Source organism: Neoarius graeffei, chromosome 19 (assembly GCF_027579695.1).
Source record: "Neoarius graeffei isolate fNeoGra1 chromosome 19, fNeoGra1.pri, whole genome shotgun sequence".
Lineage (NCBI taxonomy): Eukaryota > Metazoa > Chordata > Actinopteri > Siluriformes > Ariidae > Neoarius > Neoarius graeffei.
Window position 1 is genome coordinate 21,530,500 of NC_083587.1, and position 23,052 is coordinate 21,553,551.

The 23,052-nt window shown below is 41.2% G+C and overlaps 1 protein-coding gene across 1 annotated transcript in view; it reads right to left on the reverse strand.

Moving 5' to 3' along the window:
- Positions 1 to 23,052, reverse strand: part of cpa6 (carboxypeptidase A6) — a 99,773-nt gene that overhangs the window by 7,099 nt on the left and 69,622 nt on the right. Inside the window, exons 5-8 of the mRNA XM_060899861.1 lie at positions 19,576 to 19,677; positions 19,389 to 19,493; positions 12,965 to 13,075; positions 7,965 to 8,055 (exon numbers count right to left, since the gene is read on the reverse strand). Of these exons, the coding sequence (XP_060755844.1) occupies positions 7,965 to 8,055; positions 12,965 to 13,075; positions 19,389 to 19,493; positions 19,576 to 19,677 (409 nt within the window). The remainder of the gene's footprint in view (positions 1 to 7,964; positions 8,056 to 12,964; positions 13,076 to 19,388; positions 19,494 to 19,575; positions 19,678 to 23,052) is intronic.

Sequence of the window (23,052 nt, forward strand, 5' to 3'; positions counted from 1 at the left end):
TGTGACAAATCCAAGCTATTTTTGAAGCAGCTAGCTAATTATTTGGCAAAGTTGGAAAACATCTCATTATCTCTAGCCGCTTTATCCTGTTCTACAGGGTCGCAGGCAAGCTGGAGCCTATCCCAGCTGACTACGGGCGAAAGGCGGGGTACACCCTGGACAAGTCGCCAGGTCATCACAGGGCTGACACATAGACACAGACAACCATTCACACTCACATTCACACCTACGCTCAATTTAGAGTCACCAGTTAACCTAACCTGCATGTCTTTGGACTGTGGGGGAAACCGGAGCACCCGGAGGAAACCCACACGGACACGGGGAGAACATGCAAACTCCGCACAGAAAGGCCCTCGCCGGCCACGGGGCTCGAACCCGGACCTTCTTGCTGTGAGGCGACAGCGCTAACCACTACACCACCATGCCGCTTCAGAGAAATTTTGTATGAGAATAATAATAATAATAATAATAATAATAAAGTAAAGATGATATAGTTTCTTGGGAGTTGGAAACATTTATTCTATATAGACCATTTTAAGGTATCTGAATGGCATTCCAAGTACCATCAAGCAGCAAATATATACAGGAGGCTGCAAAAGTAGGTATACAGTAAGGATTATTCCAGTATTACCAGTATTATAATAGTGGTACTAGGTTTCATTTAATACTAACGTTTTGTGCAAACGTTTTGTTTTTCATCACCGTATACCTACTTTTGCAGCCCCCTGTACTACATAGCCTGTCATTATGTGCATTCAAACTGCAAGTGTTGTTAGTGCTTCAGGATGAACACCTGAGGATAAAACTACAAACAATCTGTGTCCGCTCCACTGGATAATTAATTCCCTCACAGAGTAATTTCCATCAAAGTCCTGGCCTCAGTGGGTAAATATAGTGCGGGTCTGAATCATGTAGCCTGTATCATCAGCCAACGTAGGCAGAGCTCATAATGAGTGTTCAACCAGTAATTAACATGCTTTATAAAGCAAGGCCTTTTCTTTCTTTTGCAGTGTGTTTCCTAGGAGTCTCATAGAGCAGATCTAAAGCCAAGGAAAATATCAAGTATCATCTTACTAATCTTAGAATTGACAAAATATTGATAAATATAAATATTGTCAATATTTGGACAGTTCCTATAAAAGGCCGGGGAAATTTCTGCCTGGTTTTTAACCATATTAAAATAGTGACCCTCATCACAAACATGTAGCATGTAGAGCTGGGAGACTCATCTCCAGGCAGCAAGGAGAGGACACACACACACACACACACACACTTCCTGTCTCAAAGTAAAAAAAAACAGGAAAGCACTTGAGGGTTTGTCTGCCAACATGGAAGTCTTTGGAGCAGGACAGTTGTATGTATCTTTGCTATTACAGTGCTGTGCAAAAGTTTTAGGCCCCCTATTTTTTTCCATACAAGCTTTGTTATAGATTTCTATTTTATGACTTTTACATTATCGAGTCGGTACAAAAACATTTTAGAGTCCAAATGTTCGTTTTCCAACAAAAATTAAATGTTACAGGAAAAAAAAAAAAAGTTTGTATCTGAGCAGCATATTCCATAAGAGAGCACTTTTCAGATGAAAAAAGAAAACATAATGAAGGCTGCTGGGTTTTGGTGCAAAATGAAGAAGCGAGTGTGACAGTCGAAGTGTCCAGAAGAACTGGGGCTGGTTCTGTAAGACACTCAGTAAAACCTACAGCTCATTTCCGCATAAAACTGCACTCACTGGACCTCAGACTACTATTTTTTTTTTAAAGCAAAGGGTCGTCTCACACCAAATATTGATTTTGTTTTATTTATTATGGCTCAATGCTGTTTATAATTTTTTAAAATAATGTCGAAACATGTTGTAAGTTATTTTTGGGCTACAACATTTCTTTACATGTGCCTAAGACTTTTGCACAGTACTGTATGTACATAAAAAAAAAAACCACCACTACCTTTGCACATTTCTAGGTACACACTGGCTTTTAAAAGTAGCTTTACACTTCCATTTGAATGTTTTTCACAAAATTCCTGTCAGGTTATCTTATTTTTATCCAGCTAGGTAGAAATAACAATGAGAAACTTTTTTTCGTATATTAAGATGGAACAATCAAGACATTGTGATACTAACTTACAGCATCTTGATATTAGCTTATATTAGCTAGTAAGCAGGGCGGCACGGTGGTGTAGTGGTTAGTGCTGTCGCCTCACAGCAAGAAGGTCCGGGTTTGAGCCCCGGGGCCGGCGAGGGCCTTTCTGTGCGGAGTTTGCATGTTCTCCCCGTGTCCGCGTGGGTTTCCTCCGGGTGCTCCGGTTTCCCCCACAGTCCAAAGACATGCAGGTTAGGTTAACTGGTGACTCTAAATTGACCGTGAGTGTGAATGGTTGTCTGTGTCTATGTGTCAGCCCTGTGATGACCTGGCGACTTGTCCAGGGTGTACCCCGCCTTTAGCCCGTAGTCAGCTGGGATAGGCTCCAGCTCGCCTGCGACCCTGTAGAACAGGATAAAGCGGCTAGAGATAATGAGATGGATAGCTATTAAGCACAGTAAAGATTTATGAATGTACAGAAATCTCGTCAGGTTAGCTTAAACATTAGCCCCAGAGATAGTACTAATCAGTGTACATTTTTAATAATGATGACTCGACATTAAAATCTTCTCAATGCAGAAATATAGAAAATTGTAAAGGGTTCACAAACTTTCAAGCACCACTGTATGTTAGCCATAAAACTAGGATTGTAATTACGACTTTAAAAAGAACTAGCATGGCTGATTATGAATTAAAATACCTTTTTGGAAATCCTGTCAAGTTAGTTTATGTTAGCCGTAGGGCTAGCATCACGATTATGGTGTAAAGGAACGCACTAGCATCTATGATTATGACTTAAAATCCTCTGAGACATTCAGGTTAGCCCATGTTTACTAGCTGGCTAACAGAAATCTATACAAATACAGACACGTACAAAAGCCAATGACCTTCTTGAAGTCAGGCAAAGACTTGCTAATCAAATATGTCCATATTTCCTTTTATTCCCACTCTAAATTCCAGATTTCCATATGAAGTCGGACACATTATATACAGTGGTGCTTGAAAGTTTGTGAACCCTTTAGAATTTTCTATATTTCTGCATAAATATGACCAAAAACATCATCAGATTTTCACACAAGTCCTAAAAGTAGATAAAGAGAACCCAGTTAAACAAATGAGAGAAAAATATTATACTTGGTCATTTATTTATTGAGGAAAATGATCCAATATTACATATCTGTGAGTGGCAAAAGTATGTGAACATCGAGGATTAGCAGTTAATTTGAAGGTGAAATTAGAGTCAGGTGTTTTCAATCAATGGGACGACAATCAGGTGTGAGTGGGCACCCTGTTTTATTTAAAGAACAGGGATCTATCAAAGTCTGATCTTCACAACACATGTTTGTGGAAGTGTATCATGGCACGAACAAAGGAGATTTCTGAGGACCTCAGAAAAAGCATTGTTGATGCTCATCAGGCTGGAAAAGGTTACAAAACCATCTCTAAAGAGTTTGGACTCCACCAATCCACAGTCAGACAGATTGTGTACAAATGGAGGAAATTCAAGACCATTGTTACCCTCCCCAGGAGTGGTCGACCAACAAAGATCACTCCAAGAGCAAGGCGTGTCATAGTCAGCGAGGTCACAAAGGACCCCAGGGTAACTTCTAAGTAACTGAAGGCCTCTCTCACATTGGCTAATGTTAATGTTCATGAGTCCACCATCAGGAGAACACTGAACAACAATGGTGTGCGTGGCAGGGTTGCAAGGAGAAAGCCACTGCTCTCCAAAAAGAACATTGCTGCTCGTCTGCAGTTTGCTAAAGATCACAACAAGCCAGAAAGACTGTTGGAAAAATGTTTTGTGGATGGACGAGACCAAAATAGAACTTTTTGGTTTAAATGAGAAGCGTTATGTTTGGAGAAAGGAAAACACTGCATTCCAGCATAAGAACCTTATCTCATTTGTGAAACATGGTGGTGGTAGTATCATGGTTTGGGCCTGTTTTGCTGCATCTGGGCCAGGACGGTTTGCCATCATTGATGGAACAATGAATTCTGAATTTTACCAGCAAATTCTAAAGGAAAAATGTCAGGATATCTGTCCATGAACTGAATTTCAAGAGAAGGTGGGTCATGCAGCAAGACAACGACCCTAAGCACACAAGTCGTTCTACCAAAGAATGGTTAAAGAAGAATAAAGTTAATGTTTTGGAATGACCAAGTTAAAGTCCTGACCTTAATCCAATGGAAATGTTGTGGAAGGACCTGAAGCGAGCAGTTCATGTGAGGAAACCCACCAACATCCCAGAGTTGAAGCTGTTCTGTATGGAGGAACGGGCTAAAATTCCTCCAAGCCGGTGTGCAGGACTGATCAACAGTTACCGCAAACGTTTAGCTGCAGTTATTGCTGCACAAGGGGGTCACACCAGATACTGAAAGCAAAGGTTCACATACTTTTGCCACTCACAGATATGTAATATTGGATCATTTTCCTGGATAAATAAATGACCATGTATAATATTTTTGTCTCATTTGTTTAACTGGGTTCTCTTTATCTACTTTTAGGACTTGTGTGAAAACCTGATGTTGTTTTGGGTCATATTTATGCAGAAATATAGAAAATTCTAAAGGGTTCACAAACTTTCAAGCACCACTGTATGGGCTGTGATCTGCACACCATGATTTTGTTCAGTCGTCACTCTGTCTTTTAAAATACTGCTTTCCTCTTGAAAATATTTTTGAATTGTCCTTATCAGGCACTTTCTTGTTTTCGTTCTTACAAGTTCTGTGGCTCATGGTGATTTCATAATACTTCTTTTGGAAAGTTTGAACTCATGAACTCATCTGAATTTGTTTGTCAGAACAAGGTTCAACCCTGATGAGACTGCATCCCAACTTGTACAGCCAAAATAAATAAATAAATGCTGCACATGCATTATATGCTGTGTTCACACTTATACCGGTACGATAGTGGTATAACTGTATCGATACAAAGTATACCGGTACAGTTTAGTGCATCTGTCCACACTAGCGAGAAATGTTTGCGGTTTTCTTTCACGGTAGTTGAAATGCACGTGCGCGAAATGTTTCCGTGGTTACCGAGTAACTTCCTTCCGAGAATATATGGAATCCATTATTTCAAGATCTCGAGAAAACAAAACAATTATTCCGTGATCTCGAGAAAACAAAATTATTTCATGATCTCAGCTGGATCACTGTATCTCCGTCGGTAGAGACGAAACCGGGCCAGTCTTCTGCGGAGGTGCTGCGGACTATTTTTGAAATTATCCCTTATTAAAAGACTTAATGCAATCTCTCCCTGTGTCAACCTCTGATCAAAATATTGCCTTATTAGGTGATCGATTATTCCAGACATTCTAATGACCAAAGTTGCGTCTATACAGAATGAGAAATAGCCCCAAAGTCAGCATATCACAAGTCTCTTGGCGCACCTGAATGAACCATTTCTCAGCTGTTTACTCGAGATCATGAAATAATTGCTTTGTTTTCTCGAGATCACGGAATAATTGTTTTGTTTTCTCGAGATCACGGAATAATTGTTTTGTTTTCTCGAGATCTCGAAATAACGGTTTTGTTTTCTTGAGATTTCGAATTAGTTGTGTTGTTTTCTCGAGATCCTGAATTATGTCGTTATCTCGGGATAACAAGGTGAATAATAAAAGGGATTATATGAAGGGCCTCTCTCGGCTTCCGTACGGATGAAACAACGTGTGTGTGCTTTTTGTTGTCAATGTACAGTCTGTATTTCTGGTGGTCATTTATTCAGTCGAATCGTATAAAACGCGCGAGGCAGTTGAGAAAGAAACAAACAAACGAATCTCCGTTCTTCACTATTTTATTCAGCGAAGACATCGATTGAGGTGTGTGACTTTGCGCATGATATTTGTATCGATACAGAGCCGCTTCATCTGTCCACACTACAGCGAAGCGCTACAGTACCGATACTGTACCAGTACGAAACCCATACATTTGTGGGTTTCGTACCGATACAGTTATACCACTACAGTACCGGTATAGTTGCTAGTGTGGACAGGTGTTGCGGTACGAAAGTAGTTTCATATTGGTACAAAATCCCTAGTGTGGACAGGGTAATAGTTGACTGCATTTGAGCCATAACCAAGGTATATATGGCAAAATCCAGCCATATTTGTCACAGAAATCATACAGTGTCTTGCAATAGTATCCATCCCCCTTGGTGTTTGTCCTGTTTTGTCACATTACAAGCTGGAATTAAAATGGATTTTTGAAGGGTTAGCACCATTTGATTTACACAACATGCCTACAACTTTAAAGGTGCAAATTGCTGATTTATTGTGACAAACAATAATTAAGATGAAAAAACAGAAATCTGGAGTGTACATAAGTATTCACTCCCTTTCGTATGAAACCCCTAAATAAGAGCTGGTCCAACCAATTCACTTCATAAGTCACATAATTAGTTGATTAAGCTCCCTCTGTGTGCAATCAAAGTGTCACATGATCTGTCACATGATGTCTATATAAAATCAACCTGTTCTGGAAGGACCCTGACTCTGCAACACTACTAAACAAGCAACATGAAAACCAAGGAGCCTCCAAACAGGTCAGAGACAAAAAGTTGTGGAGAAGTATAGATCAGGGTTGGGTCATAGAAAATATCCCAGGGAGCTCCATTAAATCCATTATAGCAAAATGGAAAGAATACGGCACCACTACAAACCTGACAAGAGAAGGCCACCCACCAAAACTCACAGACCGGGCAAGGAGGGCATTAATCAGAGATGCAACAAAAACACCAAAGATAACACTGAAGGAGCTGCAAAGATCCACAGTGGAGATGGGAGGATCTGTCCATAGGACCACTTTAAGCCATACACCCCACAGAGTGGGGCCAGAAAAAAGTTCATTGCTTAAGAAAACACGTTTGGAGTTTGCCCAACAGCATGTGGCAGACTCCCCAAACACATGGAAGAAGATTCTCTGGTCAAATGAGACTAAAATTGATCTTTTTGGCCATCATGGGAAATGCCATGTGTGGCACAAACCCAAACACCCTGAGAACACCATTCTTACAGTGAAGCATGGTGGTGGCAGCATCATGCTGTGGGGATATTTTCCAGCAGGAAAGCTGGTCAGGAAAGATGGATGGCACTAAATACAGGGCAATTCTGGAGGAAAACCTGTTTGAGTCGGCCAGAGGTTTGAGACTGGGACGAAGGTTCACGTTCCAGCAGGACAATAACCCTAAACATACTGCTAAAGCTACACTGGAGTGGTTTAAAGGGAAACATTTAAATGTCTTGGAATGGCCTAATCAAAGCCCAGACCTCAATCCAATTGAGAATCTGTGGCATAACTTGAAGATTGCTGTGCACCAATGCAACCCATCTAACTTGGAGTTGGAGCAGTTTTGCCTTGAGGAATGGGCAAAAATCCCAGTGGCTAGATGTGCTAAGCTAATAGAGACATACCCCAAGAAGCTTGCAGCTGTAATTGCAGCAAAAGGTGGCTCTACAAAGTATTGACTTTGGGGGGATGAATACCTATGCACACTCCAGATTTCTATTTTTTTATCTTATTGTTTGTGTCACAATAAAACAACAAATTTTCACCTTTAAAGTGGTAGGCATGTTGTGTAAATCAAATGGTGTTAACCTCCCAAAAATCCATTTTAATTCCAGCTTGTAGTGCAACAAAACAGGACAAACACCAAGGGGGATGAATACTTTTGCAAGACACTATGTTATGTGAATCAATGCTACCAGATTCATGTGTGGATCTTTAATCCAATGACTAAAGTTGCTCTACAGGTCACTGTATTGTTACATTTTGCATTCTTTGACTTTCACTGACTACTCATGTGCGGCATTTTATATCCTGTGATGAATAAATAATGTTTATTTATCAAGTTTTCAGGTCAGGAACATGTCACAGTCAACTTACCGCACCACTTCACTTTAAAGTTGCGGTTGGCATCGACACCACGGCAGTGGTACTTGGCTTTTTTGGATCGTGTTTTCCTCCAAAAACGATCCTTTGGAGAAAAAAAACAAACAAAAAAACATTTCAAAGCATGTAATACAGTTAGGCCCAGAAATATTTGGACAGTGACACAATCTTCATGATTTGGGCTCTGCATGCCACCACATTGGATTTGAAATGAAACAACTACAACAGAATTGAAGTGCAGACTTTAAGGTTTAATTCAAGGGGTTGAACAAAAATATATGATTAAACATGTAGGAACTGTAGCTATTTTTATACAAACGCTCCTCATTTCAGGCGCTCAAAAGTAATTGGACAAATAAACATAACCCTAAGTAAAATACTACTTTTCAATATTTTGTTGAGAATCCTTTGCAGGCAATGACTCCCTGAAGTCTGGAACCCATGGACATCACCAAACGCTGGGTTTCCTCCTTTGTGATGCTTTGCCAGGCCTTTACTGCAGCGGTCTTCAGTTGTTGCTTGTTTGTGGGTCTTTCTGCCTTAAGTTTTGTCTTGAGCAAGTGAAATGCATGCTCGATTGGGTTAAGATCTGGTGAGTGACTCGGCCATTGCAGAATATTCCACTTCATTGCTTTTAAAAAACTCCTGGGTTGCTTTGGCAGTATGTTTTGGATCATTGTCCATGTGTACTGTGAAGCGCCGTCCAATCAACTTTGCTGCATTTGGCTGAATCTGAGCAGAAAGTATATCCCTATACACTTCAGAATTCATCCAGCTGCTTGTCTTTTGTCACATCATCAATAAACACTAGTGACCCAGTGCCATTGGAAGCCATGCATGCCCATGCCATCACACTGCCTCCACCATGTTTTACAGAAGATGTGGTGTGCTTTGGATCATGAGCTGTTCCAATTCTTCTCCAAACTTTCTTCTTCCCATCATTCTGGTACAGGTTGATCTTAGTCTCATCTGTCCAAAGAATGCTGTTCCAGAACTGGGCTGGCTTCTTCAGGTGTTTTTTGGCAAAGTCAATTCTGACCTTTCTCTTTTTGAGGCTGATTAATGGTTTGCACCTTGTGGTGAATCCTTTGTATTTACTCTCATGAAGTCTTTTCTTTATGGTAGACTTAGATACTGATACACCTACTTCCTGGAGAGTGTTCTTCACTTGAGTGGATGTTGTGAAGGGGTTTTTCTTCACCATGGAAAGGATTCTGCAATCATCCACCACTGCTGTCTTCCGTGGACGTCCAGGCCTTTTTGAGTTCCCAAGCTCACCAGTGCACTCTTTTTTTCTCAGAATGTACCAAACTGTTGATTTGGCCACTCCTAACATTTTTGCTATCTCTCTTCTTTTTTTTTCAGCCTCAGGATGGTCTGTTTCACCTCCATTGAGAGCATGTTGTGTGTTCACAACAACAGCTTTCAAATGCAAACGCCACACCTGGACTCAACTCCAGACCTTTTAACTGCTTAATTGATGACAGGTTAACGAGGGAAGAGCCCATGCAGCCTTGTTGTTTTTTTTTTTTGCAGCCTTCTGAGTCAATTGTCCAATTACTTCTGGTCCCTTGAAAAAGAGGCGGCTACGTATTAAAGAGCTGTAATTCCTAAACCCTTGCTCCAAATTGGATGTGAATACTCTCAAATTACAGCTGAGAGTCTGCACTTTAAGCCCATATTGATTATATAATTGTATCCTGAATATGTTTTTGTAAACAGCTAAAATAACAAAACTTGTGTCACTGTCCAAATATTTTTGGGCCTAACTGTATTTATAAGGATTTGATTAAGGTTTTTGGGAACCATTTCAGAACACGGTATGTTCTGGGTAGATTCTATTTTGATCTGCAGCTTTTTCAAAACATTCTGGGAAGATTACCTGAATGTTAGAGGACTGATTTAAAAGGTTATGGTACTGTTTGTGGAACATTTGAGGTTCAAATCATTTATAGGTTACCAGAATGTTAGAGCAGCATTCTCCAAACCACCATGGGTTACCACAAGGTTCCTTAGAGGTTTGAATTATTTACAAGTTATGCAAATGTTATAAGGGAGCATTCCATTGGGAAGGTTCCCAAGAGGTTCAGATAATTTAAAAGGTAATCAGAACTTTAGGGGAATGTTCTCCAAATCACCACAAGTTACCATATGGTTCCTGAGAGTAAAAGTTACAGGAACATCATGGGAACAGTCTCTGAACCATACCAAGTTAGTGCAAGCAGGTTCCTAGGAGTACTCCCAGAGGGTTCAAATCCTTTGACTGGTAAAGTTATCAATTGGTTAAAATCATACTTAAAAGATAGAAGCTTCTTTGTTACCGTGGGAAATTGTACCTCAACATCAATGTCCTTGACCTGTGGTGTCCCCCAGGGGTCGATCCTTGGACCATTACTATTCAACCTTTATATGCTCCCACTTGGACAAATTATCAAGAACAACTCAATTTTGTATCACTGCTATGCAGATGACACCCAAATTTATTTTGCTCTATCACCTAATGATTATGCCCCCCTTGAATGTGTCTACCAGTGTATCGACCAAATCAACAACTGGATGTCACACAATTTTCTCCAGCTGAATACAGATAAAACAGAAGTAATTCTGTTTGGGAAAAAAGATGAAAGACTCAGGATTACCACTATTCTTGACACAAAGGGGATTAAAACAAAAGATATGGTTAAAAATCTTGGTGTTTTCATTGACAGCGAGCTAAACTTTGACAGTCACATGAAAGCAATCACTAAAACGGCATTTTATCACCTAAAAACATTTCCAAACTAAGAGGACTTGTGTCAAAAAATGATCTGGAAAAACTTATACATGCCTTCATCTCTAGTAGGGTTGATTACTGCAATGGCCTTTTCACAGGCCTGCCAAAAAAGACCATCAAACGACTTCAGCTGGTTCAAAATGCAGCGGCGAGGGTTCTCACACGAACAAAAAGAACAGAGCACATTACTCCAATTCTAAGGTCCCTTCACTGGCTTCCAGTAAGCTACAGAATTGACTTTAAAGCATTGCTGCTGGTGTACAAATCTCTAAATGGTACAGGGCCCGATTACCTCTCTGATATGTTGCAGCGGCCTAACCCAATCAGATCTACCAGATCGCAGCAGCAACATTTACTGGTAAAACCTGTTGTTAAAACAAAGTGTGGTGAAGCAGCTTTTAGCTACTATGCAGTGCAGCTATGGAACCAACTGCCAGAGGACATTAAAAATGCTCCTGCTGTTGGCAGCTTCACATCGAGACTAAAGACCAAGCTGTTTTCAGATGCTTTCTGCTAACTGATAAATATCATCAACTTTACATGTTTTAAACTTTACTTAACTTTTACAATCTTTGCATGTCTTAAACTTTACTTAACTTTTATTCCATTTTATTCTGCTGTTTTTACTGAACTTTCTCTATTCTTCGCCCTTTATTTTATGTAATTTTATTTTCTATTGTTTAATGTTTTGCTTTTACCTCTGTAAAGCACATTGAACTGCCACTGTGTATGAAATGTGCTATATAAATAAACTTGCCTTGCTTTGCCTTTAAAGGTTACGGGACAATTAGGGAAATGTTTTCCATCCCATTACATGCTCCTGAGAAATTTGTATTATTTAATCATTTCAAAAAAACCTTGGGTTTTTAGAAAGCCGCTAATTATTCTTCATAATAATAACAATTATTATTATCATTATTATTACTATTATTAGGCGGCACGGTGGTGTAGTGGTTAGCGCTGTCGCCTCACAGCAAGAAGGTCCTGGGTTCGAGCCCCGGGGCCGGCGAGGGCCTTTCTGTGTGGAGTTTGCATGTTCTCCCCGTGTCCGCGTGGGTTTCCTCCGGGTGCTCCGGTTTCCCCCACAGTCCAAAGACATGCAGGTTAGGTTAACTGGTGACTCTAAATTGACCGTAGGTGTGAATGTGAGTGTGAATGGTTGTCTGTGTCTATGTGTCAGCCCTGTGATGACCTGGCGACTTGTCCAGGGTGTACCCCGCCTTTCGCCCGTAGTCAGCTGGGATAGGCTCCAGCTTGCCCGCGACCCTGTAGAACAGGATAAAGCGGCTACAGATAATGAGATGAGATGAAATACGAGACATTCACAGACCTAGAATTTGGAAAATAATACCTGGGGTCATGCTGTTCTAGGAAAATGATGAACGAACCAGGGGGCTGTGGGGGGTTATGGGGTGTGTGATGCATCCCGATGTGAAACAGAGTAACTGTTACAACCCAGAAGTTGATTATTTTCCTCAGACTTTTCCAAATTGTTTTATTCCTCTGATTGCTATGGTGTGTTTTGATGGGTTTGGCTACTGTTAAAGCTACAGCATGTGTGATTTTTTTTTTTTTCTGTTAATAAACATAATTATTCAAATTATTTTTATGGGGCGGTGTAGTGGTGAGCACTGTCACCTCACAGCAAGAAGGTTCTGGGTTCGAGCCCTGTGGCCAATGGGGTCTTTCTGTGTGGAGTTTGCATGTTCTCCCTGTGTCTGTATGGGTTTCCTCCGGGTGCTCCGGTTTCCCCCACAGTCCAAAGACATGCAGGTTAGGTTAACTGGTGACTCTAAATTGAGCGTAGGTGTGAATGTGAGTGTGAATGGTTGTGTGTGTCTATGTGTCAGCCCTGTGATGACCTGGCGACTTGTCCAGGGTGTACCCCGCCTTTCGCCCGTAGTCAGCTGGGATAGGCTCCAGCTTGCCTGCGACCCTGTAGAACAGGATAAAGCGGCTAGAGATAATGAGATGTGATTATTATTATTATTATAGGTTATTAGTGAAACATTCTTGAAATCATAATGCGCTACCAATGCAAACATTACATTCCTGTTAAGCCAACTTTCCTAGAAAACCAAATTTTCAACTAAAAATGCACATTCTGTCTTCAGAACCCAATCATTTTGAGCTGAATTTAATTTTTTTTTCCAAATTTATTAACAAGACTACGCTAGTTGCCTAATCAAAACGACACTGTGAAAATGAACCAGGAGAGTACACGTTTCCAGCTGTAGTGATATCCATCCACGTTGAAGACGGGCATGACGTAGAAGTTCAGATGCTTGAGCAGTCGCCTCATGCTTGAGTCGTACTTATAGGAGTTCAAAGCCTGTGAACAGAGATGACAGATGGTGTCATACACAAACACATGAGTAAATAAACAAAAAGAAGTCTGATCTCCTTCAGAGACAGGGCCACAGTTCTATAGTAACTGCACAAGGTCAAACACTGGCGACTGCCGAGCCAGAAAAGTAAATGCAAGACTGACTGACTTTTTTTTTTAAAGTTTTGTTATCATAAAGGCCATTTCATGTTGATGTCTCATCTCATCTCATCTCATTATCTCTAGCCGCTTTATCCTGTTCTACAGGGTTGCAGGCAAGCTGGAGCCTATCCCAGCTGACTATGGGTGAAAGGCGGGGTACACCCTGGACAAGTCACCAGGTCATCACAGGGCTGACACATAGACACAGACAACCATTCACACTCACATTCACACCTACGGTCAATTTAGAGTCACCAGTTAACCTAACCTGCATGTCTTTGGACTGTGGGGGAAACCGGAGCACCCGGAGGAAACCCACGCGGACACGGGGAGAACATGCAAACTCCGCACAGAAAGGCCCTCGCCGGCCACGGGGCTCGAACCCGGACCTTCTTGCTGTGAGGCGACAGCGCTAACCACTACGCCACCGTGCTGCCGTCATGTTGATGTATTGTGGTTTATTTGACTTTCACTGCAGGACGAGTGACATCTCTTAATATGATTATCGACCATCTTGTATTTCTTTGCAGTGCATTTAAAGTGTAATAGTACATATACATAAGTGTATTTAAAGTTTATTTTCAATCCAAGCACAAAATCATATTGATCTGCTCATTACCTGGTTTGTTAATATAAAAGTTAAACATCTGCCAGAAAAAAAAAAAGAAAAGAAAAAGGCTTGCCTTAAAATGACTGAATGATATTTTAATTTGGGTTAAAGTAGTAAAGTAATACGAGGACACTATTGTTTCATTTTAACAAAATACAGTATATAGAGAGTTTCTTCGCCAGTTGTTTTCTGCTTTGAGAAAGGAAGGTACCGATCACAAATTCCCCTCGACACTCCAAGGGCTCGTCTTACCAACTTCACTTGAGTATAGAAATAAACATTATACAATATGCATGAGAGAACTGCAAAGTGGAGGTTAGAGAGTTCAGTCATGTCTTCAACAGGTGACTCATTTTTCATAAATAAGTGACAAATATACAGTGGTGCTTGAAAGTTTGTGAACCCTTTAGAATGTTCTATATTTCTGCATAAATATGACCTAAAACATCATCAGGTTTTCACACAAGTCCTAAAAGTAGATAAAGAGAACCCAGTTAAACAAATGAGACAAAAATATTATACTTGGTCATTTATTTATTGAGGAAAATGATCCAATATTACATATCTGTGAGTGGCAAAAGTATGTGAACCTTTGCTTTCAGTATCTGGTGTGACCCCCTTGTGCAGCAATAACTGCAACTAAACGTTTGCGGTAACTGTTGATCAGTCCTGCACACCAGCTTGGAGGAATTTTAGCCCATTCCTCCGTACAGAACAGCTTCAACTCTGGGATGCTGGTGGGTTTCCTCACATGAACTGCTCACTTCAGGTCCTTCCACAACATTTCCATTGGATTAAGGTCAGGACTTTGACTTGGCCATTCCAAAACATTAACTTTATTCTTCTTTAACCATTCTTTGGTAGAACGACTTGTGTGCTTAGGGTCGTTGTATTGCTGCATGACCCACCTTCTCTTGAGATTCAGTTCATGTACAGATGTCCTGACATTTTCCTTTAGAATTCACTGGTATAATTCAGAATTCATTGTTCCATCAATGATGGCAAGCCGTCCTGGCCCAGATGCAGCAAAACAGGCCCAAACCATGATACTACCACCACCATGTTTCACAGATGGGATAAGGTTCTTATGCTGGAATGCAGTGCTTTCCTTTCTCCAAACATAACGCTTCTCACTTAAACCAAAAAGTTCTATTTTGGTCTCATCCGTCCACAAAACATTTTTCCAATAGCCTTCTGGCTTGTCCACATGATCTTTAGCAAACTGCAGACGAGCAGCAATGTTCTTTTTGGAGAGCAGTGGCTTTCTCCTTGCAACCCTGCCATGCACACCATTGTTGTTCAGTGTTCTCCTGATGGTGGACTCATGAACATTAACATTAGCCAATGTGAGAGAGGCCTTCAGTTGCTTAGAAGTTACCCTGGGGTCCTTTGTGACCTCGCTGACTATTACACGCCTTGCTCTTGGGGTGATCTTTGTTGGTCGACCACTCCTGGGAAGGGTAACAATGGTCTTGAATTTCCTCCATTTGTACACAATCTGTCTGACTGTGGATTCGTGGAGTCCAAACTCTTTAGAGATGGTTTTGTAACCTTTTCCAGCCTGATGAGCATCAACAATGCTTTTTCTGAGGTCCTCAGAAATCTCCTTTGTTCGTGCTATGATACACTTCCACAAACATGTGTTGTGAAGATCAGACTTTGATAGATCCCTGTTCTTTAAATAAAACAGGGTGCCCACTCACACCTGATTGTCATCCCATTGATTGAAAACACCTGACTCTAATTTCACCTTCAAATTAACTGCTAATCCTAGAGGTTCACATACTTTTGCCACTCACAGATATGTAATATTGGATCATTTTCCTCAATAAATAAATGACCAAGTATAATATTTTTGTCTCATTTGTTTAACTGGGTTCTCTTTATCTACTTTTAGGACTTGTGTGAAAATCTGATGATGTTTTAGGTCATATTTATGCAGAAATATAGAAAATTCTAAAGGGTTCAAAAACTTTCACGCACCACTGTAATCTTATGTTCAGGGAAAAACATCGAGGCCGAGGTACAGTGTCGACACTCTGCCACACTGTGGCATAACGAAGGTACTGAAACACACGCATCAAGAAGTTTGTCCATCAGTTATCACAGTAATATAATATAATACAGTGAATATAAAAAGTGTACACCCCGTTAAAATGATCGGTTTTTCTGATGTAAAAAAATGAGACCACTATAAATAATTTCAAAAGTTTTCCCACCTTTAATGTGACCTATAACCTGTACAATTCAACTGAAAAACAAACAAATCTGTTAGGGGGAAAAACATAAAAAATAAAAAACGTACAATAAGCTGGTTGGGTAAGTGTACACACCCTTAAACTAATACTTTGTTGAAGCACCTTTTGATTCAATTACAGCATTCAGTCTTTTTGGGTTTATGCTTGCAATCAATTAAAATGACTCTGATTAACCCCAAATAAAGTTCAGACATTTACTCCGTTACATCCTCCAGCGAAAGCCAGGGTTCACAGAGAGCTTACAAAGCATCAGAGGGATCTCATTGTTGAAAGGTATCAGTCAGGAGAAGGGGACAAAAACATTTCCACAGCATTAGATATACCATGGAGCACAGTGAAGACAGTCATCAAGAAGTGGAGAAAATATGGGACAGCAGTGACGTTCCCGAGAACTGGACGTCCCTCCAAAATTGATGAAAAGACGAGACGAAAACTGGTCAGGGAGGCTGCCGAGAGGCCGACAGCAACACTGAAGGAGCTGCAGCAATTTCTGGCAAGTACTGGTTGTGTACTACATGTGACCACAATCTCCTGTATTCTCCATATGTCTGGACTATGAGGTAGGGTCAAAGAAAAACATCCAGGCCCGGCTAAATTTTTAAAAAAAAAAAAAAACCTCCCAAAAGCATGTGGGGAAAATGTCTTCTGGTCTGATGAAACCAAGGTTGAACTTTTTGGCCACAATTCCAAAAAGGTATGTTTGGCACAAAAACAACACTGCGCATCACCAAAAGAACACCATAGCCACGGTGAAGCATGGTGGTGGCAGCATTATGTTTTGGGCTTGTTTTTCTTCAGCTGGAACAGGGGCTTTAGTCAAAGTGGAGGGAATTATGAACAATTCTAAATACCAGTCAGTTTTGGCCCAAAACCTGCAGGTGTCTGCTAGAAAGCTGAAGAGGAATTTCATGTTTCAGCACGACAGTGACAATAAAAAAAAGTTTTGGAACGGCCCAGCCAGAGCCCAGACCTAAACCTGATTGTAAATCTGTGGGGTGACCTGAAGAGGGCTGTGCACAAGACACGCCCTCGCAATCTGACAGACTTGCAGCGCTTTTGCAAGGAAGAGTGGGCAAATATCGCCAAGTCTAGATGTGGCAGGCTGATAGACTCCGACCCAAAAAGACTGAATGCTGTAATTAAATCAAAAGGTGCTTCAACAAAGTATTAGTTTAAGCGTGTGCACACTTATGCAACCAGCTTATTGTACGCTTTTTATTTTTTATGTTTTTCCCCCTCACAGATTTGTTTGTTTTTCAATTGAATTGTACAGGTTAAAGGTGGGTCGGCACGGTGGTGTAGTGGTTAGCACTGTCGCCTCACAGCAAGAAGGTCCGGGTTCGAGCCCCGCGGCCGGCGAGGGCCTTTCTGTGTGGAGTTTGCATGTTCTCCCCGTGTCCGCGTGGGTTTCCTCCGGGTGCTCCGGTTTCCCCCACAGTCCAAAGACATGCAGGTTAGGTTAACTGGTGACTCTAAATTGACCGTAGGTGTGAATGCGAGTGTGAATGGTTGTCTGTGTCTATGTGTCAGCCCTGGGATGACCTGGCGACTTGTCCAGGGTGTACCCCGCCTTTCACCCGTAGTCAGCTGGGATAGGCTCCAGCTTGCCTGCGACCCTGTAGAACAGGATAAAGCGGCTACAGATAATGAGATGAGATGAGAATGAGGTTAAAGGTCACATTAAAGGTGGGAAAAGTTTTGAAATTATTTATCGTGGTCTCATTTTTTTACATCAGAAAATAACGGGGTGTGTAGACTTTTTATATCCACTGTAATTCCTAATTACTTATGCATGAACAACAAAAAAAGTAGCTTCTTGAAGAATTCTTCTCATCTCATTATCTGTAGCCGCTTTATCCTTCTACAGGGTCGCAGGCAAGCTGGAGCCTATCCCAGCTGACTACGGGCGAAAGGCGGGGTACACCCTGGACAAGTCGCCAGGTCATCACAGGGCTGACACATAGACACAGACAACCATTCACACTCACATTCACACCTACGGTCAATTTAGAGTCACCAGTTAACCTAACCTGCATGTCTTTGGACTGTGGGGGAAACCGGAGCACCCGGAGGAAACCCACGCGGACACGGGGAGAACATGCAAACTCCGCACAGAAAGGCCCTCGCCGGCCACGGGGCTCGAACCCGGACCTTCTTGCTGTGAGGCGACAGCGCTAACCACTACACCACTGTGCCGCGCTGAAGAATTCTTAAACAAATAAAAAAAAAAACATGCAGACATCCTACTCAGGGACAATTTGATGACATTTTTCAAAAGAATAATTTCCCTTCTTTTGATTCTTCTCTCTCCGCCAGTGAGCTGTCTTACTGATCTGTTTAAATTTGAACGCAAATCAATAATACAAAGTTGTATTATTTCATTTAAAAATCCTTAAACTATCACTTCTACGGTGCATAATGACCAAAGTGGAACTAGCTTGTTTTGCGGATGTTCAAAATTAAATGTAATATGACTTTAAAAAAATAAGGCAAATTGCTGTAGTGACACTATGAGACGTGCCGTTATAGGAAAATAATCAACATCCTCCACTTCACACCGCGTCGTTGACTGTTTTTCTGGAATCATCTTGTTATATTTGACTCTTTGCTTATTGATAAGTAAGGCATGATGGAGGTTTAAGAAGTACAAGTTGATTATACAATTATACTGACAATTGTATTATGTTGTGATACTTAAGGACGTAGCTATACACATGAGATCAAACATGCTTGAAAGTTCTAATATCTTTCCTATTAAATCGGAGAACTTTGGATATTTCAGTCTGCTCCTGAAAAGGATTTTGAAAGAAATATTCCCTTTCCAATCAGCATCGCAGAGATGATCTGTACAGCTTGCACAACTGTCTAATGCTGAAGCTTGAGAGGACATGGCTTTATAGTTTTATCAGTCGGGAGCTTCAGGGTCGTCTGAGCTGATATGAAATGAAACTGCCTCAGGAGAGCAGATGATACACTACCAGACAAAGGTTTGGATACAACTGCTCATAAAATACTATCTCCACCATTTCAAAATAATAATGAAGACGCGATTTAAAAAAAAAAAAAAAAAACACTATATGGCCAAAAATTTGTGGACACCTAATACTAATATGTACTTGTTGAACATCCCATTCCAGATTTCATCCCCTTTACTGTTATCATAACCTCCACTCTTCTTCGAAGGCTTTCCACTAGATGTTGATTTGTGTTCAAGAGCATAAGTGAGGTCAAAAGAGTTTGAATGACTGCATGACGGAAACTGTTCAAACCAAGATAGCAAAACACTTACTTCCTTCACAAACCACTGACAGAAGGCAGGGCCGATCCATTCCCGTGCATGAACGCCGCAGTCCATCCACACGGTCTTCTTACTGCTCCGAACTCTGTTTCCTAACTGACGCGAGAGAAGATCGGGGATGTCAGTAATGTGGATGCTTATCAGGTGGACAACGTTATGTTTGGCACCTCTTCGGTACCTGGAGCACGTAAAGGGGCCGTCCTTCATAGGATCGTCCAATAGAAAACAAGTCAACCAGGTGTGGGTGTGTCCGGTTCATTTCAAACATCCAACTCTGGATCTGTAAAGTAAAATATGGGTTTCATCAATTTCTGTCAAGCCCATTATAACTACCACAGTAACTCGTTTCTTTGTACGTACTAAATTCCAAAATTGCGCTTTAAAAAGAAGATCGTTCACATATAAGCACCTCTAGAACGAGTACTACTGTATAGAAGGAATAAAACATTTTAAGGTATGTTGTTATAGGAATATAAATCAACAATGGGGTGGGGTGGGGTGGGGTGGTCAGACCCAAAGCAAAGTTATATTACCACCCTGACGCCGATTTTTTCCGATAATAAAACATCCCAAAGTGTTTTATTCCTCTTATGCCATAGCATTTTTCCAACACTTCCAATTATTTATTTTATATAAGAACGCCATCTATGTTGTACATTTTATCCACTAATAGTTACACTTAATATCATGGAACATTATTAAAGCGTCTATAAAACAGTCGTTCTCTCACTTCCTCGATCACAGCTTGTTACCAAAGAAACCACAAAACGTTACGTCCTCTGTCCTAAAGACTTCAGTTTGCAGCTTTACCTCTGACTGTTACAAGGCACCAACACTGGAGACTCCTTCCATAATGCTCAATAAACATCTTATGCGAAATTTTTACCATGTCGATGACTGCTTAACATTTTTCTTTGTTAAACACATTAATTTGTTGATTATCACTCTTAGATTATGTGGAGTGTCGGACATTACAACTCCCTGTAAATGAACTGTTTAAAATGAGCGCATTCATATTTCATATAAACCTTGGAGTTGGCACTGATAGACAGGCGGACAGATAGATTTACTTTATTGATCCCAAGCTGGGAATTTGTTATGCCCAGATCAGACGGCGGAAAGACGCATGCTGCGACCTGTGATAGGTCAGGTGGCGACGAATCGCAGGTGGACGCAGGCGTTTTGCATCAAACCCTTCGTTGTGTCCAGACGTATTGCAAGACGCAGAGTTTTTAAGCTGTTACGACAGGACGCAACCAGTCGGAAGCACACGCAGCTAGACGCAGCGCACAGAAAACCTTTAAAAAATAAAAAATAAGCCTGCTCGCAGATTGTTATAAACTATTTGCAGGTGCAGTCTGCATCAACCTGCAATGCATCGCAGCCATCTCTAAAGACTTGTCTTCCCCTGCGTCAGCCTGACACTACCTGCTTCAACCTGCGATTGGTCACTCAAGCGTTGCATGACTGCCTGCCTCTACATGCGTCAACCTGCTATTTGCACCGATTGGAAGCGAATCGCAGCTGAAATGCGAACAGATCGTGATCCACTTGCGTCAACCTGCCTCTACTAAAGACCCTCTGCAACACCCTGCCGTTATCTGCGTAGTCATGCGTCAATGCAAGACCAGTCTTGCATCTACCTGCGATTTTGTTATTGCAGGTAGACGCAAGTAGTTGAAAACTATTTTGCAGCCTGCCGTCTGACCTGGGCATAACAGCAGCAAAAAGGAAAAAGACACGCTGTATACACCAGGCTTGTAGTACTCGAGTCTGACTCGTGCCCTAATTTTAAGGACTCGTGACTTGACTTGGACTTGAGCACTGATGACTCAGACTTGGACTCGAACTCGTGCATTAACTGCATTCGGACTCGTAAATTGGAGACGAGGACTCAGATTTTTTCTTTATTTTTTGTAACATGCCATAATAATTTGGCATAAGATATTTATATCTACATTAACTTGTATACTAATTTTGTGCAAGAGTGTCACACCTGCGCGCTTTGGCGTGTGCATCAGATAGACTCTCGGGCGCGCTCCAGACAGTGCGCGGGCCAAGCAGACTCGCGTGCACCGTAAACTATTCGCACCTATCCAGGATTAAGGCGCAATCAGAGTGCCTGTATAATAACTGAAAACACACTTACTTTGCGAAGTATTGAGTTGCGTTGCTAACACATTACCGAGCCTTATTTCCTTGTTTGGTTTCCTGATCCCTGATTTCCTGTTTCTTGTTCTTGATTCTGCCTGTTTGTGCCTCGCTCGAACTGTTGCCTGTTTCACTGTTTTACAAGTTTGCCTGCCGTTCTGGATTGTTTAACGTCTTCACTTGTATTAATAAAACACACCTTCTGCACTTGCATCCGTCTCCCAACCATCTCTGACAGAATACTTCGCACTCCCTGATAAACAGAAGCACGTTCACCTGTTCATACGTCATGTTCAAGAACAAACTGATGTTAATGGCGCTAAAACAGCCACCGTCAAATGGTGCGGTCGGAGTCTTGGACTCAACTTGGATCAATAGTGGACTCGACTTGAAATTTTTTTTCATGACTTGGACTTGACTTGGACTTGAACACTGGGGACTCGAGACTGGACTCGGACTTGAGGTTTAGTGACTCAACTACAACACTGGTACGTACAACATAAAATAGAAAAAAAAAATCCCAAGAGCAAGCCAACTATACACAAAAATGTAACGATAGAAAAAAAATGATATATTACACACACATGCTTTGTACAGGTGAATGTGCATTAATTAGTGCTAAAAACAAGAATTGCAATGAATGAAAATAAGAAAACTGTGCAAAAGTGGCAGTATTGATGGAAGATTCTTCTTCATGTGTCAGGCCTGGCACAGGCATCGACGATCATGGTCTGCCAGTCAGTTCTGTTGCCAGTAAGGTGGATAAGATCATTATTGGTCAGTGAACTGTTGGTGGCAAAGGTGTTAAGGCTATTTGTATGTCATTCTCTGTCTTCCTCTTCCTCGCTTTCCTTCAATTTTACCACTTAAGTTTTTCTAGGCCGTCTTTTCTGTTGATGTGGCCAAAGAAATTCAGTTGTCGTTTTCTGATTGTCTTAATAAGTGAACGTTTTGTTCCTGCCAGCTGTAGCACTTCTTCATTCGTCTTTCTCTTTTCCCAAGATATTCTCAGCATTCGTCTGAGGAACCACATCTCTGTTGCCTCCAACAACTTCTTTAAGTCATTCGTAATTGACCAGCATTCGCAATCATACAGGAGGACTGACCATACATACGATTTTAGTGTCCTTAGTTTCGTGTCCGTTGTGATATTTCTGTTTTTGAGTATGGAGCCCATTTTACCAAAAGGTATCTTTCACCATTGCTATGCGTCTTTTAATCTCAGTACTGCATTTTGCATCTGATGTTATCATGAAGCCGAGATATTTAAAGGTCCCATGGCATGAAATTTTCACTTTCTGAGGTTTTTTAACGTTAAAATGAGTTCCTCTGACCTTCTTAAGTCACCCCAGTGGCTAGAAATTTCATAATGTGTAAACCAAACTATGCCCAACATTTGAGAATGGCGCGTCAAAACGGCGCGTTGATAAGCTCTTCCCTTTACTACGTCAGCAAGGGAGATGATCCCCACGCCCCCCCTCTGGATTCCCACCCACTGTATGGA